The 18445-nt window shown below is 36.5% G+C and overlaps 2 protein-coding genes across 2 annotated transcripts; both read left to right on the top strand.

Annotated features, from left to right (window-relative positions):
- The first annotated feature begins 659 nt into the window (after positions 1-659).
- On the top strand, positions 660-6248 carry pimr210 (Pim proto-oncogene, serine/threonine kinase, related 210). Its single transcript, XM_073922065.1, has 7 exons — positions 660-1096; positions 2823-3815; positions 4434-4579; positions 4733-5111; positions 5228-5404; positions 5498-5586; positions 6125-6248. Exons 1-7 carry the CDS (start codon positions 988-990, stop codon positions 6206-6208), a joined length of 1977 nt encoding a protein of 658 aa, XP_073778166.1. The 5' UTR covers positions 660-987; the 3' UTR covers positions 6209-6248.
- Positions 6249-11069: 4821 nt separating this feature from the next.
- Positions 11070-17444, top strand: pimr118 (Pim proto-oncogene, serine/threonine kinase, related 118). The gene is made up of 7 exons (XM_021481294.3): positions 11070-11831; positions 13558-14277; positions 14896-15041; positions 15195-15573; positions 15690-15866; positions 15960-16048; positions 16587-17444. Exons 1-7 carry the CDS (start codon positions 11723-11725, stop codon positions 16668-16670), a joined length of 1704 nt encoding a protein of 567 aa, XP_021336969.2. The 5' UTR covers positions 11070-11722; the 3' UTR covers positions 16671-17444.
- The last annotated feature ends 1001 nt before the right edge of the window (positions 17445-18445 follow it).

Here is an 18445-nt window from a genome sequence, read left to right as displayed (position 1 = left end):
ATTATTATTAATAGCTATTTATATTATTTTGTTAATAATGCAATAACTGTATGCTTTTACAAATAAATACATCAAATTAGTCCTTTTATTTTATCATTATGTTTAATGAAAAACAACAAGCTGGTATCTTTGTTATCAAATATCAGAACAAACTAATAATAAAGAAGTAATTTATAAAGCCAGACAGAAAGTGAAGGGAAAAGTCTGTGACTGAATTTGCACATTTTTGTTTACTATTTGCTGGAACAAGCGTTAGTGAAATGAGTTAATGAATAATCAGATTTAGACAAAGCTAATTTTATTACTGAATGAATCTGATTATTGGCTCATTAATATACATGCCTCCATCTCAGCATTATCGTTAACCGTACGTTACTTGCAACTGCATTTGCAGTGTAAATGGGGTTTGATAAGTTAGATCAAATGATTTAATGTGATATTCAATATCATATCTCGCGTTTTAATGTGTAAACAAGCTCTTACAGCCAACAACTTCCATTTAAAGTAAGAAACGAATGCTAGACATATCTTACCTGTGAACGGTTTAAATTGACCCTGATTTAAATGGAAACACTGGCTCACAAAGCAGACAGTAAAGACTCTTCAAACGGGACAAGTTTACAAATTTTATTTTGCTCTAAAAACAGCCGTGAAGGAAACGCTAATGTTGTTTTTCTTCGGTTAAGCGAAAGCTCCGACCACGTCACAAAACTGACCAATCACGTACCAGTAGTAGAACGTTGGAACGCGGGTTCGATCGTGACGCAACAGCAAAAGAGCTCTCTCGGTGAAAAATTTGCTCATTGCGTTTATTTGACACAAAGCTAGAAGCTGTACAAAGTTTGCTCTGCTAATACTGTCAATTGATAGCGTACGGTTAATTGAGGATCACTTTGATAAACTAGCTTTACTTTCAGAACATTTCAGTGTTTATTGTAAGTTTATTTGGATTTTCTCATCTATAAGTGTACGCAAGTTTAACCAAAAATGTTATTTACCGTGCTCGGAGTAATTGCTCTCTTTCTGAGAGAAAGAGACACCAACAACACTGAAGAAGAGGTCCAGAATGATGTACCACCTGTGAGGAACAGTGACGGTAAACGATATGTCCATTTTATGTAACACAAGTGCTTTATTTTCTTACCTGGAGTCTGTGTAGAGCTCTACGATTAATTTTACCTTACTGGGAGAAAACATTACAAAACACAGTGAATATGGTTAATTGGTTTTAATACAATTCTATTGGTTTAAACACAGCGGTGTCAAACATTCACCATACAAAGGAGTCAATTCGTTTTTCATAAAGTAATTTTCTTTGCTTTAAAATGAAAGGTTTAGTTCGCTCAAAAATTAAATCCTAATTCCTGAGACCTTAAGTAACAAATTAGGGTACTTCATATGAAATCAGAGAGCTTCCTCATCCACCATACACAGCAAGAGACTGCTCAGTCAAAGACATGAAAGGTAGTAAAATGTAGGGCAGGGCGATTTGACAAAAATGCTATCTCAATAATTATTATCTATATTGAGCAATAGTGATATATATATTTTGATATAAGAGCAATTCCAGCATTATGGATGTGTCATTTCAGTAAAAACTCAAAAAATAAATTCACAGATAAGGTGTATGTTCACATTATATTTGAACATCTGTTTATATTTTCCAAAACAGCTAAAGACAGAGTTAAGGAATCAAAAAAATATCAGTCTGTAAACATTTTGTATACTTTAAATGAGAAAATTAAGAACACATTGTGGATTTGATCAAAAAAGGTTGATGAGTTTACAGTATACAGCATACTTTGTAGAAATTCTGTGAATTAAACTGCACAGCCTAAAAGAAATAATTTAATCAGTAGTGACAATGTGACAAATGAGAAATTGCCACTTGTTTGACTTTGGTAAATTAAATATAGTTGTTTGACAACATTGACAGAGACATTTTGAGTAGTTTTATAGTTCATTAAATTACAAGCCTACTCAAAAAAAGTTTCACTATCTTGGTAAAAACATATGCATGGAATTGCTTACAACTTGTTAATGCTTCCAGATTTGAAAGAGTAACCCAACAATGACTGAATCCACAAAAAGTAAAGGGTCCATTAAAGGGCATAACATATTTTCAGCTGACAAATGTTCAGTGGCTGAAAATTCGGTACATTTCTAATATCAACACTTTTTCAGGTTAATTTAATTTGTGTTCTTGATCAAAACATGATGAATGCTGGAGAAATTGTGGAATTGTTTTGGCTGATCATTTCACATATTTTGGGATTGTAATACTATACACACCTATTGGCAAGATTTGAATTAAGAGATAAATGCAATAATGGGATTGAATCTGGAATGTAATTTTAAAACTGTACCTGGTAATTTACTCTTCAAAAATACTTTAAAATGTTGCGTATCTTCTTAATACACTACTAACAACTAGCAAAAAGGCCATTAAAAAGAATGGCATGATATTGTTAAAGAGGTGTACAATTAATGAGTGAATAAACTACACTTTAGGACTCGTCTCCACCTGCTGGAGGTTTTAAGTGTGATTCTTATTTAGGTCAATCCATGACAGGCCGAAACCAGCCAAAGTACAAGCACAAAACACACTCGAAATATTGTACAAATATTGCTATTCATGTAAATGACCTAAAATAAATAATAATATTAAAATAATATTAAAACCTTCAATCAATGTCATTTGAGTTTGACACCACTGTCAAAGTCACTTTATAATTTACAGCATTCATTAATATGCTTAATAACTATAAATAAATATTATTTGAATAAAACTAAAATCTTTTATATAATAATCCTTTCTTTAGGTCAAGAAATCGATGACTGGTGTAAAGAGCCATCACTGTTAGAGCCTGTCAGTGTTCACAGTGAGGAACCATCGCTGGAGGAGCCTGTCAGTGTTCACAGTGAGGAACCATCGCTGGAGGAGCCTGTCAGTGCTCACAGTGAGGAACCATCGCTGGAGGAGCCTGTCAGTGTTCACAGTGAGGAACCATCGCTGGAGGAGCCTGTCAGTGTTCACAGTGAGGAACCATCGCTGGTAGAGCCTGTCAGTGTTCACAGTGAGGAACCATCGCTGGAGGAGCCTGTCAGTGTTCACAGTGAGGAACCATCGCTGGAGGAGCCTGTCAGTGTTCACAGTGAGGAACCATCACTGAAGGAGCCTGTCAGTGTTCACAGTGAGGAACCATCGCTGGTAGAGCCTGTCAGTGTTCACAGTGAGGAACCATCGCTGGTAGAGCCTGTCAGTGTTCACAGTGAGGAACCATCGCTGGTAGAGCCTGTCAGTGTTCACAGTGAGGAACCATCGCTGGTAGAGCCTGTCAGTGTTCACAGTGAGGAACCATCGCTGGAGGAGCCTGTCAGTGTTCACAGTGAGGAACCATCACTGAAGGAGCCTGTCAGTGTTCACAGTGAGGAACCATCGCTGGTAGAGCCTGTCAGTGTTCACAGTGAGGAACCATCGCTGGAGGAGCCTGTCAGTGTTCACAGTGAGGAACCATCGCTGGAGGAGCCTGTCAGTGTTCACAGTGAGGAACCATCGCTGGAGGAGCCTGTCAGTGTTCACAGTGAGGAACCATCACTGGAGGAACCATCACTGGATCTCAGCTTCTTCTCTGCTGAGTCAAGCTGGAGTGAAGATCTCTCTTCAAGCTTCTTAACTGTTGAGTCGAGCTGGAGTGATGATCTCTCTTCAGGCTTCTTAACTGCTGAGTCTGGCTGTGGTGATGATGAACCCCTGTTTGTTGACTCTGCTGAACCTGAGAAATTGAAGGAGGACAAAGAGACACAAATCATTGGTGAGTTTACTACCTCGACCCTACAGTTATCCAACACACATGCATCTTTTAACAATGGTTTATGCTTTAAACAGACTTTAATATGCATTTTGTCAGGAATAGCTGAAAATGCATCTGTGAAGATTTATTATATATCGTATTCATATTTAAGGGATAGTTCACCCAAAACTGAAACTTCTGTCATCATTTGCTCACCCTTTACTTGTTCCAAACCTGTCTGAGAATCTTTTTACTGTTGAAAATAAAAAAATCATATTTGAGGAAATCTTGAAACCTGTAACTATTGATTGTCATAGTATGTGTTTTCCTACTGTGGAAGACGGTGGTTACAGGTTTTCAGTTTTCTTCTAAATTTCTTCATTTAACAAAGGAAACTCACAAATGTTTGAAAACACTAGAGGTTGAGGAAATAGAGAGTAAATGTTTATTGTTGGGTGAACTAAACCTTAAAGGTGAGACTGAATATTTTACACTCATTTGTTTATTTTTACCATCAGATAAACTTTTAAGGGACAGATATTCAGAGTAGTATCTCAATTTATATATGAAAGAGGAAAGGTTTTAGATGAAGGTACTGTACCACTGATGATTTCTCATCTCTTCTTTGTCTTTTCACAGAGATCAATTCCCACTGCTATGCAATTGAAGCTCAGCTGGGTGAAGGAGGCTGTGGAGCCGTTTTCTCAGCCACTCGTTTAGAAGATGGCCTTCAGGTGGCAGTAAAATTGTCCGATTTCGAGGAGGAGAAGCGATTCATCAGTGTTGTAAGTAGTCTGCTCTCGTTTACTGTCTTCTTGTCATATTAATCGTAGACTACAAATGCTTTTTGTGATAGACATTGCCAACAGTTTGTCCAGGACTTGTTTATTGAAAATACCTTTTCTATCAAATGATCTTCACAACTGTCTTTCTTGTAGGATGGGTTTGAAGATCCACTTCCACTGGAGATCGCTCTGCACTTTCTTGCCAATAAAGGCCCCAAGGTTAAGGAAATCATCGAGCTTTTGGACTGGAAGGTGGAGGCTGATAGGTACTTCATGGTGCTAGAGCAGCCCATACCCTGCATGAGCTTGCATGAGTTCCTTCTCGACTGCGAAGGCATCATTCCAGAGAACAAGCTACGAACAATCATGTACCAGACAACAGTTGCAGCCCAAACATGCTGCCAGCGTGGAGTTCTTCATCGTGATATCAAGCTGGAGAACTTGCTGATTAACCCGGACACCCTTGAGGTCAAACTGATTGACTTCGGGTGCGGCGATCTTCTTACTGAGGACAGTTTCCAATACTTTAGAGGTATGTTCATCCTTCAAAGCTGTAAGAAGGGTCTTAAACTCTGCTGATTTATTTTTTTCTGTGAAACATTCGCTGTTGTTTATCTATACTGTTGGTGGAAACAAATTCTCTTTCAGGCACCAGAGAGTACTTCCCTCCCGAGTTTTCGTCAACTGGAAGATACCACGGGGAACCAGCGACAGTCTGGTCACTTGGAGTTGTTCTGTTTCTGCTAGTTTTCTACAGATTTCCAGAACAAAGTGACTTGCCTAGAATGAACAACAGAAGGTTGAGGATTAAAGGCTTGTCAAGAGGTGAGATCTTCACTTAGGCTAAAGATGATTGTATAGGATAATTTGAATGTCATTTAAACAAGCATGTATAAACTCTTTCTTCTTTCTGCACAGACTGCTGCGATTTCTTCCACGGCTGTCTGCAGTTGGACCCAAAGGATCGGCTTGAACTGCAGAACCTCAGTTCCCATAAGTGGATTAGGGTATCGAATACATTTTGACATTAGCCATCTTACACTGTCATAAGCCAGCTTTCATTTGACATTAGCCATCTTACACTGTCATAAGCCAGCTTTCATTTGACATTAGCCATCTTACACTGTCATAAGGCAGATTTCATTTGACATTAGCCATCTTACACTGTCATAAGGCAGATTTCATTTGACATTAGCCATCTTACACTGTCATAAGGCAGATTTCATTTGACATTAGCCATCTTACACTGTCATAAGGCAGATTTCATTTGACATTAGCCATCTTACACTGTCATAAGGCAGATTTTCATCTTAACATGATGTTAGTTAGGTGAATTTCCATCAAGTTGTTAGAGCAGATCACCCCCAAGTTAGAGTTTATTCAGCAAATTAGTGTTTCCATCTCCCATTTTTTGCATAAGCACCACTTCTCTTACTCATTTCAACACAGACAAATGGAAACCAAACAAAATCTTATGTTCTTCCATTTTACATGTTATTTGTTTCATCTATTCATGCTTTAAAATTGTCTCTGTTTATGTTTCAGACGAGAACAAGGAGGAATGATGAGAACTGTCCTAATTTAACGGATGGATCTAGTCATTCCAATCACCCCATAACCTCCAATTAAATTCCTTGTAAATAAAAAAAAAGAAATGATAAAGCACTTAACAATTTGGACCTTTATATAGTGTATGTGCCTCTTCCTGCACTTTAACACCAGCTTTTGCACTAATTCTTGCACTTTTACATGCTAAAATAAAATCTATAATAAAAAAATAAATAAAAAGATATATCTCAGTCGTTCCCAATCCAGGTCCATATATTTTTATGTGTCTCTGTGAAAATTTTATTTGAGACGGATCAGAGAGACTTCTGGACCAATGATTACTGGGAACAACTGATATATATACAGGGTTTACAATTAACATTATCACTCACCATCCAATTTGGCCTCAAAACTAGAAAACAAAATATTAAAAATGTAATAATGAAATAAAAAAAATTCATTAATATAAAACAATATAAGAAATAAAATAAAACAACTACAAAACCGTCTATATGGAAATATAAATCGATAACTGGCCATGTTATTGACCAATCAAAATTATTTTAGAAACAATGAAAAATCATTGATAAATAAATAAAACAATTAAAAGGTTCACCCAATAATTGAAGTTATGTTATTTATTACTCGTCCTCATGTTCATCTTCAGAACTATTCTTAATTTGTGTTCTGAAGATGGATAAAGTTACAATCTTTAGTGTTTGCTTTAATATAGTCCTCATCAGCTTTAGTAACCATCTTTAGTCTAATCATTAATCATCATTTATTGACTAGTGGTCTTATATGTAGGTGATATAGGTTATTTTATGGTGAGTGATAATCCAAACCCTGTATATATAGGTGGCGAGGTCCGTTCCTCCACGTGGTGCCACTGGAAACTGCCCATCGTAAAGATGGTGCTGAGCTGAACACGGACACAAACTGACATCAGGCTGGGGCGACAAGCCTCACAACTGATGATAATTATTATGAATTTTGTACTAAATGTTGAAATAAAGTCACATTTTTACAAAAGATGTGTTTATTCTGTTTTTTTTAAGGTTGATTACTGTGAAAACATTTCAAGTGAGATCAGTCAGGCACAAAAAAGACAACATTTGTAGATTTAACAAAGATTAGTTGTGCTTAATGTTATTGAGCTGAATGTTTGATGTACAAGCATACATGTGGTGGAGTTTTTAGCATTCTAGCTCTTCCAGCTGCAAACCAGCACCGTGCTGGAAAACACCCATACACTCTCTCTTTATTCACACACACTAATTATGGTAGTTTACTTGTCAATCTTAAATTTACAGATAATATTAGAGGTCTTGAGCGCTTTTTTGATTTACATTTATGTATCATATTGCAGTACTGTTTGAATTTGTAAATGAAATGACGTTCAACCTTCTATAGGAGCTGCTCAAACAGCTGCACTGCACATTAATAACTGTCTGGCTTAGCTCAGCTACCAAATCTGACCTCTGAAGACTACGACAAAGAGTTCGGACTGCTGAGCGAATCACTAATACAACCCTCCCTACTCTCCAAGAACTGTACTTATCCAGAGCGAGAGAGCTGCCAAAATTACTCTGGACCCCTCACACCCAGCACACTGCCTCTTTGAGCTTTTACCTTCTGGTCGACGCTACAGAGCACTGTGCACCATAAAAGCTAAACACAGAAACAGTTTCTTCCCTCAATACATCTCATGAACACTTTATGAAAGTAACTGTGAAACAACCATCACTACATTTTATACACTTTTAATTTCTTTAACAACATACTTTACATCCCAACTTGCTTATAACACCTGCACATATAATGTTGTGTATAGATATACCTGCACATACACTTGTCAGTTTGTATATTTGCATTCACTACTTACTCCTTTTCTTAAAATATATTTATTATCTAGTTTTTTTTTGTCCTGTTTCTGTAATTCTGTAGCACAGCGGAATGAACCGCCAACTTATCCAGCTTATATTTTAAGCAGTGGATGCCCTTCCAGCTGCAACCCATCACTGGGAAACACCCATACACTATGGCATTCATACACTACAGACAATTTAGCATTTCACCTGTACGCAGTGGGTGGCGCTGTCACCTCACAACAGGAATGTTCTCCCCGTGTTTGCGTGGGTTTCCTCCGGGTGCTCCGATTTCCCCCACAAGTCCAATGACATGTGCTGTAGGTGAATTGGGTAGGCTAAATTTTCCGTAGTGAATGGGAATGTATGGGTGTTTCGCAGTGATGCATTGTGGCTGGAAGGGCATCTGCTGAATAAATTGGCGGTTCATCCCGCTGTGGCGACCGCAGATTAATAAAGGGGCTCAGCTGAAAAGAAAGTAAATGAATGAATGATCTTATTTAATCTTCTATTTTTGGCTCAACATTTGTAAGCGTAAACCTTTATTTCAGATTTGTCTTGAAGATCTAAATCTTTATATGTATTTGATTTCTGAATCTTCTAATAAAAAAGCTGCATTTCTGTCTTCCCTGGCATGTAATGTTTATTTTCATTCATTCATTTTCTTTCTGCTTCGTCCTTTAATTTATCAGTGGTCGCCACAGCAGAATGAACCGCCAACTTATCCAGCTTATATTTTAACCCATCACTGGGAAACACCCATACACTCTTGCATTTATACACTACAGACAATTTAGCATACCCATTTCACCTGTACGCAGTGGGTGGCGCTGTCACCTCACAACAAGAATGTTCTCCCCGTGTTTGCGTGGGTTTCCTCCGGGTGCTCCGATTTCCCCCACAAGTCCAATGACATGTGCTGTAGGTGAATTGGTTAGGCTAAATTTTCCGTAGTGAATGGGAATGTATGGGTGTTTTGCAGTGATGCGTTGTGGCTGGAAGGGCATATGCTGAATAAATTGGCGGTTCATCCCGCTGTGGCGACTTCAGATTAATAAAGGGACTAAGCTGAAAAGAAAGTAAATGAATGAATGATCCTATTTGATCTTCTATTTTTGGCTCAACATTTTATGCACAAGTGTAAATTTTGTAAGCGTAAACCTTTATTTCAGATTTGTCTTGAAGATCTAAATCTTTATATGTATTTGATTTCTGAATCTTACAATAAAAAAGCTGCATTTCTGTCTTCCCTGGCATGTAATGTTTATTTTCATTCATTCATTTTCTTTCTGCTTCGTCCTTTTTTTATCAGTGGTCGCCACAGCAGAATGAACCGCCAACTTATCCAGCATATGTTTTATGCAGATGCCCTTACAGCTGCAACCCAATACTGGGAAACATCCATACACACACACTCATACATTATGGCCAATTTAGTTTATTTAATTCACCTATATCACATGTCATATACAGAACATACTAACTCTACACAGACCCAGCCGGGACTCAAACCAGCGACCTTCTTGCTGTGAGGCCACAGTGCTAACCATTGAGCCAGTGTGTCCCCGTTTCATTTTATTATAATTAAAAACAACTCCTAAGTGTAGAGTAGTGTGTCCCCAGGATCAGGATTGAAAAACCCAGCAATAGTTAATAGTTCTTATTAGATTATTAGGCATATGGTACATATTCTTTTCGTATTAGAACCTGTTAAACAGATACAAATAATTATTTATTACAAAGAATTTTTTTATTGATTTTTATTTTTTTTATGAACTGCTAGTACTTATTTTTAATACTGATAGGGTATCTAATATAAGATACTAGTAATCACCAAAAGTACTAGTACTTTAATTTAAAACTACTACTAAAATGATTAGTAATTAATGAATAATGCTATATATATATATATGTTCCAGTCAGAACTGGAATTGAAACACTAGTCAAATCTGATTAGTTGATCACAAAGACAGATCCTCATGGAAATCAGCGGCAAAAATCTTAAATTTGTAACTAAAAACAACAGAGCAGTTACTATTTTACTGGTACTAGAAACAGATTTAAATTAAATTCTATTTTATTCTATTGTTACTAGTAACAAACCTAAAGTTTTGCTACTCATTTCCATTGGGTCTTTTTGATCAACTAAGTAGTATTTATTGTAGCAAGTACTAATGATTACTTAGTACTTATGATAATGAGCATGCTCTTACATTAACTGTTTAATAAGCGTGTTAATAAAATTTCTGCAATACATATTGCCATTTAATCAGAAAAATTTAAATCCATAATTTTCAAAAAGCTCATTTAAGCTGGGCACTGTCTGTTTTTGAGCCAAAAAAAGAATCAAATCAAAACTAAAACAACTACTAACTACTAAGTAATCAACTAAAGCAACATGTCATAATCCCTGCAGTAAATATTCAAAAACAGCCATTAACAACCTTACAAAAATCCACTACATACTTGTACTATATGGGGGTTTGTTCTTCTCTCTTTCACATCACATTCTCCATGCCCATTTCTTCTGCTTCCTATAAACCAAGAACAGCCATGTTTAATATTATTAAAATAACTTAAAGACACTCAGACATGTGCACAGAAAGACCCTAATCAGTCCTACTCTAACTAGGCAAGTGCCCTTTTTGACCAGTTTGTATTTTCATTTCCTACATTCACATAATTTATTCACATTTTACAACATACCTTAAGATTAAGAGTCATTTAAACACCTGTGTAGATTATTATTAATAGCTATTTATATTATTTTGTTAATAATGCAATAACTGTATGCTTTTACAAATAAATACATCAAATTAGTCCTTTTATTTTATCATTATGTTTAATGAAAAACAACAAGCTGGTATCTTTGTTATCAAATATCAGAACAAACTAATAATAAAGAAGTAATTTATAAAGCCAGACAGAAAGTGAAGGGAAAAGTCTGTGACTGAATTTGCACATTTTTGTTTACTATTTGCTGGAACAAGCGTTAGTGAAATGAGTTAATGAATAATCAGATTTAGACAAAGCTAATTTTATTACTGAATGAATCTGATTATTGGCTCATTAATATACATGCCTCCATCTCAGCATTATCGTTAACCGTACGTTACTTGCAACTGCATTTGCAGTGTAAATGGGGTTTGATAAGTTAGATCAAATGATTTAATGTGATATTCAATATCATATCTCGCGTTTTAATGTGTAAACAAGCTCTTACAGCCAACAACTTCCATTTAAAGTAAGAAACGAATGCTAGACATATCTTACCTGTGAACGGTTTAAATTGACCCTGATTTAAATGGAAACACTGGCTCACAAAGCAGACAGTAAAGACTCTTCAAACGGGACAAGTTTACAAATTTTATTTTGCTCTAAAAACAGCCGTGAAGGAAACGCTAATGTTGTTTTTCTTCGGTTAAGCGAAAGCTCCGACCACGTCACAAAACTGACCAATCACGTACCAGTAGTAGAACGTTGGAACGCGGGTTCGATCGTGACGCAACAGCAAAAGAGCTCTCTCGGTGAAAAATTTGCTCATTGCGTTTATTTGACACAAAGCTAGAAGCTGTACAAAGTTTGCTCTGCTAATACTGTCAATTGATAGCGTACGGTTAATTGAGGATCACTTTGATAAACTAGCTTTACTTTCAGAACATTTCAGTGTTTATTGTAAGTTTATTTGGATTTTCTCATCTATAAGTGTACGCAAGTTTAACCAAAAATGTTATTTACCGTGCTCGGAGTAATTGCTCTCTTTCTGAGAGAAAGAGACACCAACAACACTGAAGAAGAGGTCCAGAATGATGTACCACCTGTGAGGAACAGTGACGGTAAACGATATGTCCATTTTATGTAACACAAGTGCTTTATTTTCTTACCTGGAGTCTGTGTAGAGCTCTACGATTAATTTTACCTTACTGGGAGAAAACATTACAAAACACAGTGAATATGGTTAATTGGTTTTAATACAATTCTATTGGTTTAAACACAGCGGTGTCAAACATTCACCATACAAAGGAGTCAATTCGTTTTTCATAAAGTAATTTTCTTTGCTTTAAAATGAAAGGTTTAGTTCGCTCAAAAATTAAATCCTAATTCCTGAGACCTTAAGTAACAAATTAGGGTACTTCATATGAAATCAGAGAGCTTCCTCATCCACCATACACAGCAAGAGACTGCTCAGTCAAAGACATGAAAGGTAGTAAAATGTAGGGCAGGGCGATTTGACAAAAATGCTATCTCAATAATTATTATCTATATTGAGCAATAGTGATATATATATTTTGATATAAGAGCAATTCCAGCATTATGGATGTGTCATTTCAGTAAAAACTCAAAAAATAAATTCACAGATAAGGTGTATGTTCACATTATATTTGAACATCTGTTTATATTTTCCAAAACAGCTAAAGACAGAGTTAAGGAATCAAAAAAATATCAGTCTGTAAACATTTTGTATACTTTAAATGAGAAAATTAAGAACACATTGTGGATTTGATCAAAAAAGGTTGATGAGTTTACAGTATACAGCATACTTTGTAGAAATTCTGTGAATTAAACTGCACAGCCTAAAAGAAATAATTTAATCAGTAGTGACAATGTGACAAATGAGAAATTGCCACTTGTTTGACTTTGGTAAATTAAATATAGTTGTTTGACAACATTGACAGAGACATTTTGAGTAGTTTTATAGTTCATTAAATTACAAGCCTACTCAAAAAAAGTTTCACTATTTTGGTAAAAACATATGCATGGAATTGCTTACAACTTGTTAATGCTTCCAGATTTGAAAGAGTAACCCAACAATGACTGAATCCACAAAAAGTAAAGGGTCCATTAAAGGGCATAACATATTTTCAGCTGACAAATGTTCAGTGGCTGAAAATTCGGTACATTTCTAATATCAACACTTTTTCAGGTTAATTTAATTTGTGTTCTTGATCAAAACATGATGAATGCTGGAGAAATTGTGGAATTGTTTTGGCTGATCATTTCACATATTTTGGGATTGTAATACTATACACACCTATTGGCAAGATTTGAATTAAGAGATAAATGCAATAATGGGATTGAATCTGGAATGTAATTTTAAAACTGTACCTGGTAATTTACTCTTCAAAAATACTTTAAAATGTTGCGTATCTTCTTAATACACTACTAACAACTAGCAAAAAGGCCATTAAAAAGAATGGCATGATATTGTTAAAGAGGTGTACAATTAATGAGTGAATAAACTACACTTTAGGACTCGTCTCCACCTGCTGGAGGTTTTAAGTGTGATTCTTATTTAGGTCAATCCATGACAGGCCGAAACCAGCCAAAGTACAAGCACAAAACACACTCGAAATATTGTACAAATATTGCTATTCATGTAAATGACCTAAAATAAATAATAATATTAAAATAATATTAAAACCTTCAATCAATGTCATTTGAGTTTGACACCACTGTCAAAGTCACTTTATAATTTACAGCATTCATTAATATGCTTAATAACTATAAATAAATATTATTTGAATAAAACTAAAATCTTTTATATAATAATCCTTTCTTTAGGTCAAGAAATCGATGACTGGTGTAAAGAGCCATCACTGTTAGAGCCTGTCAGTGTTCACAGTGAGGAACCATCGCTGGAGGAGCCTGTCAGTGCTCACAGTGAGGAACCATCGCTGGAGGAGCCTGTCAGTGTTCACAGTGAGGAACCATCGCTGGAGGAGCCTGTCAGTGTTCACAGTGAGGAACCATCGCTGGTAGAGCCTGTCAGTGTTCACAGTGAGGAACCATCGCTGGAGGAGCCTGTCAGTGTTCACAGTGAGGAACCATCGCTGGAGGAGCCTGTCAGTGTTCACAGTGAGGAACCATCACTGAAGGAGCCTGTCAGTGTTCACAGTGAGGAACCATCGCTGGTAGAGCCTGTCAGTGTTCACAGTGAGGAACCATCGCTGGAGGAGCCTGTCAGTGTTCACAGTGAGGAACCATCGCTGGAGGAGCCTGTCAGTGTTCACAGTGAGGAACCATCGCTGGAGGAGCCTGTCAGTGTTCACAGTGAGGAACCATCACTGGAGGAACCATCACTGGATCTCAGCTTCTTCTCTGCTGAGTCAAGCTGGAGTGAAGATCTCTCTTCAAGCTTCTTAACTGTTGAGTCGAGCTGGAGTGATGATCTCTCTTCAGGCTTCTTAACTGCTGAGTCTGGCTGTGGTGATGATGAACCCCTGTTTGTTGACTCTGCTGAACCTGAGAAATTGAAGGAGGACAAAGAGACACAAATCATTGGTGAGTTTACTACCTCGACCCTACAGTTATCCAACACACATGCATCTTTTAACAATGGTTTATGCTTTAAACAGACTTTAATATGCATTTTGTCAGGAATAGCTGAAAATGCATCTGTGAAGATTTATTATATATCGTATTCATATTTAAGGGATAGTTCACCCAAAACTGAAACTTCTGTCATCATTTGCTCACCCTTTACTTGTTCCAAACCTGTCTGAGAATCTTTTTACTGTTGAAAATAAAAAAATCATATTTGAGGAAATCTTGAAACCTGTAACTATTGATTGTCATAGTATGTGTTTTCCTACTGTGGAAGACGGTGGTTACAGGTTTTCAGTTTTCTTCTAAATTTCTTCATTTAACAAAGGAAACTCACAAATGTTTGAAAACACTAGAGGTTGAGGAAATAGAGAGTAAATGTTTATTGTTGGGTGAACTAAACCTTAAAGGTGAGACTGAATATTTTACACTCATTTGTTTATTTTTACCATCAGATAAACTTTTAAGGGACAGATATTCAGTGTAGTATCTCAATTTATATATGAAAGAGGAAAGGTTTTAGATGAAGGTACTGTACCACTGATGATTTCTCATCTCTTCTTTGTCTTTTCACAGAGATCAATTCCCACTGCTATGCAATTGAAGCTCAGCTGGGTGAAGGAGGCTGTGGAGCCGTTTTCTCAGCCACTCGTTTAGAAGATGGCCTTCAGGTGGCAGTAAAATTGTCCGATTTCGAGGAGGAGAAGCGATTCATCAGTGTTGTAAGTAGTCTGCTCTCGTTTACTGTCTTCTTGTCATATTAATCGTAGACTACAAATGCTTTTTGTGATAGACATTGCCAACAGTTTGTCCAGGACTTGTTTATTGAAAATACCTTTTCTATCAAATGATCTTCACAACTGTCTTTCTTGTAGGATGGGTTTGAAGATCCACTTCCACTGGAGATCGCTCTGCACTTTCTTGCCAATAAAGGCCCCAAGGTTAAGGAAATCATCGAGCTTTTGGACTGGAAGGTGGAGGCTGATAGGTACTTCATGGTGCTAGAGCAGCCCATACCCTGCATGAGCTTGCATGAGTTCCTTCTCGACTGCGAAGGCATCATTCCAGAGAACAAGCTACGAACAATCATGTACCAGACAACAGTTGCAGCCCAAACATGCTGCCAGCGTGGAGTTCTTCATCGTGATATCAAGCTGGAGAACTTGCTGATTAACCCGGACACCCTTGAGGTCAAACTGATTGACTTCGGGTGCGGCGATCTTCTTACTGAGGACAGTTTCCAATACTTTAGAGGTATGTTCATCCTTCAAAGCTGTAAGAAGGGTCTTAAACTCTGCTGATTTATTTTTTTCTGTGAAACATTCGCTGTTGTTTATCTATACTGTTGGTGGAAACAAATTCTCTTTCAGGCACCAGAGAGTACTTCCCTCCCGAGTTTTCGTCAACTGGAAGATACCACGGGGAACCAGCGACAGTCTGGTCACTTGGAGTTGTTCTGTTTCTGCTAGTTTTCTACAGATTTCCAGAACAAAGTGACTTGCCTAGAATGAACAACAGAAGGTTGAGGATTAAAGGCTTGTCAAGAGGTGAGATCTTCACTTAGGCTAAAGATGATTGTATAGGATAATTTGAATGTCATTTAAACAAGCATGTATAAACTCTTTCTTCTTTCTGCACAGACTGCTGCGATTTCTTCCACGGCTGTCTGCAGTTGGACCCAAAGGATCGGCTTGAACTGCAGAACCTCAGTTCCCATAAGTGGATTAGGGTATCGAATACATTTTGACATTAGCCATCTTACACTGTCATAAGCCAGCTTTCATTTGACATTAGCCATCTTACACTGTCATAAGCCAGCTTTCATTTGACATTAGCCATCTTACACTGTCATAAGGCAGATTTCATTTGACATTAGCCATCTTACACTGTCATAAGGCAGATTTCATTTGACATTAGCCATCTTACACTGTCATAAGGCAGATTTCATTTGACATTAGCCATCTTACACTGTCATAAGGCAGATTTCATTTGACATTAGCCATCTTACACTGTCATAAGGCAGATTTTCATCTTAACATGATGTTAGTTAGGTGAATTTCCATCAAGTTGTTAGAGCAGATCACCCCCAAGTTAGAGTTTATTCAGCAAATTAGTGTTTCCATCTCCCATTTTTTGCATAAGCACCACTTCTCTTACTCATTTCAACACAGACAAATGGAAACCAAACAAAATCTTATGTTCTTCCATTTTACATGTTATTTGTTTCATCTATTCATGCTTTAAAATTGTCTCTGTTTATGTTTCAGACGAGAACAAGGAGGAATGATGAGAACTGTCCTAATTTAACGGATGGATCTAGTCATTCCAATCACCCCATAACCTCCAATTAAATTCCTTGTAAATAAAAAAAAAGAAATGATAAAGCACTTAACAATTTGGACCTTTATATAGTGTATGTGCCTCTTCCTGCACTTTAACACCAGCTTTTGCACTAATTCTTGCACTTTTACATGCTAAAATAAAATCTATAATAAAAAAATAAATAAAAAGATATATCTCAGTCGTTCCCAATCCAGGTCCATATATTTTTATGTGTCTCTGTGAAAATTTTATTTGAGACGGATCAGAGAGACTTCTGGACCAATGATTACTGGGAACAACTGATATATATACAGGGTTTACAATTAACATTATCACTCACCATCCAATTTGGCCTCAAAACTAGAAAACAAAATATTAAAAATGTAATAATGAAATAAAAAAAATTCATTAATATAAAACAATATAAGAAATAAAATAAAACAACTACAAAACCGTCTATATGGAAATATAAATCGATAACTGGCCATGTTATTGACCAATCAAAATTATTTTAGAAACAATGAAAAATCATTGATAAATAAATAAAACAATTAAAAGGTTCACCCAATAATTGAAGTTATGTTATTTATTACTCGTCCTCATGTTCATCTTCAGAACTATTCTTAATTTGTGTTCTGAAGATGGATAAAGTTACAATCTTTAGTGTTTGCTTTAATATAGTCCTCATCAGCTTTAGTAACCATCTTTAGTCTAATCATTAATCATCATTTATTGACTAGTGGTCTTATATGTAGGTGATATAGGTTATTTTATGGTGAGTGATAATCCAAACCCTGTATATATAGGTGGCGAGGTCCGTTCCTCCACGTGGTGCCACTGGAAACTGCCCATCGTAAAGATGGTGCTGAGCTGAACACGGACACAAACTGACATCAGGCTGGGGCGACAAGCCTCACAACTGATGATAATTATTATGAATTTTGTACTAAATGTTGAAATAAAGTCACATTTTTACAAAAGATGTGTTTATTCTGTTTTTTTTAAGGTTGATTACTGTGAAAACATTTCAAGTGAGATCAGTCAGGCACAAAAAAGACAACATTTGTAGATTTAACAAAGATTAGTTGTGCTTAATGTTATTGAGCTGAATGTTTGATGTACAAGCATACATGTGGTGGAGTTTTTAGCATTCTAGCTCTTCCAGCTGCAAACCAGCACCGTGCTGGAAAACACCCATACACTCTCTCTTTATTCACACACACTAATTATGGTAGTTTACTTGTCAATCTTAAATTTACAGATAATATTAGAGGTCTTGAGCGCTTTTTTGATTTACATTTATGTATCATATTGCAGTACTGTTTGAATTTGTAAATGAAATGACGTTCAACCTTCTATAGGAGCTGCTCAAACAGCTGCACTGCACATTAATAACTGTCTGGCTTAGCTCAGCTACCAAATCTGACCTCTGAAGACTACGACAAAGAGTTCGGACTGCTGAGCGAATCACTAATACAACCCTCCCTACTCTCCAAGAACTGTACTTATCCAGAGCGAGAGAGCTGCCAAAATTACTCTGGACCCCTCACACCCAGCACACTGCCTCTTTGAGCTTTTACCTTCTGGTCGACGCTACAGAGCACTGTGCACCATAAAAGCTAAACACAGAAACAGTTTCTTCCCTCAATACATCTCATGAACACTTTATGAAAGTAACTGTGAAACAACCATCACTACATTTTATACACTTTTAATTTCTTTAACAACATACTTTACATCCCAACTTGCTTATAACACCTGCACATATAATGTTGTGTATAGATATACCTGCACATACACTTGT

The sequence above is a fragment of the Danio rerio genome, chromosome 14 (genome assembly GCF_049306965.1).
Source record: "Danio rerio strain Tuebingen ecotype United States chromosome 14, GRCz12tu, whole genome shotgun sequence".
Taxonomy (NCBI): domain Eukaryota; kingdom Metazoa; phylum Chordata; class Actinopteri; order Cypriniformes; family Danionidae; genus Danio; species Danio rerio.
The sequence above is the reverse complement of the archived record's forward strand: the minus strand, read 5'-3'. Positions and strand labels throughout refer to the sequence as shown.

Excerpts from the sequence above, each read along its gene's own strand:
- pimr210 (XM_073922065.1), top strand. The coding sequence starts at position 988 with ATGTTATTTACCGTGCTCGGAGTAATTGCTCTCTTTCTGAGAGAAAGA. Across the intron at positions 1,097-2,822 it reads ACCTGTGAGGAACAGTGACG|GTCAAGAAATCGATGACTGG; the intron begins GTAAACGATATG and ends TCCTTTCTTTAG. Across the intron at positions 5,587-6,124 it reads GTTCCCATAAGTGGATTAGG|ACGAGAACAAGGAGGAATGA; the intron begins GTATCGAATACA and ends TTTATGTTTCAG.
- pimr118 (XM_021481294.3), top strand. The coding sequence starts at position 11,723 with ATGTTATTTACCGTGCTCGGAGTAATTGCTCTCTTTCTGAGAGAAAGA. Across the intron at positions 15,042-15,194 it reads AGAAGCGATTCATCAGTGTT|GATGGGTTTGAAGATCCACT; the intron begins GTAAGTAGTCTG and ends TCTTTCTTGTAG. Across the intron at positions 15,574-15,689 it reads CAGTTTCCAATACTTTAGAG|GCACCAGAGAGTACTTCCCT; the intron begins GTATGTTCATCC and ends ATTCTCTTTCAG.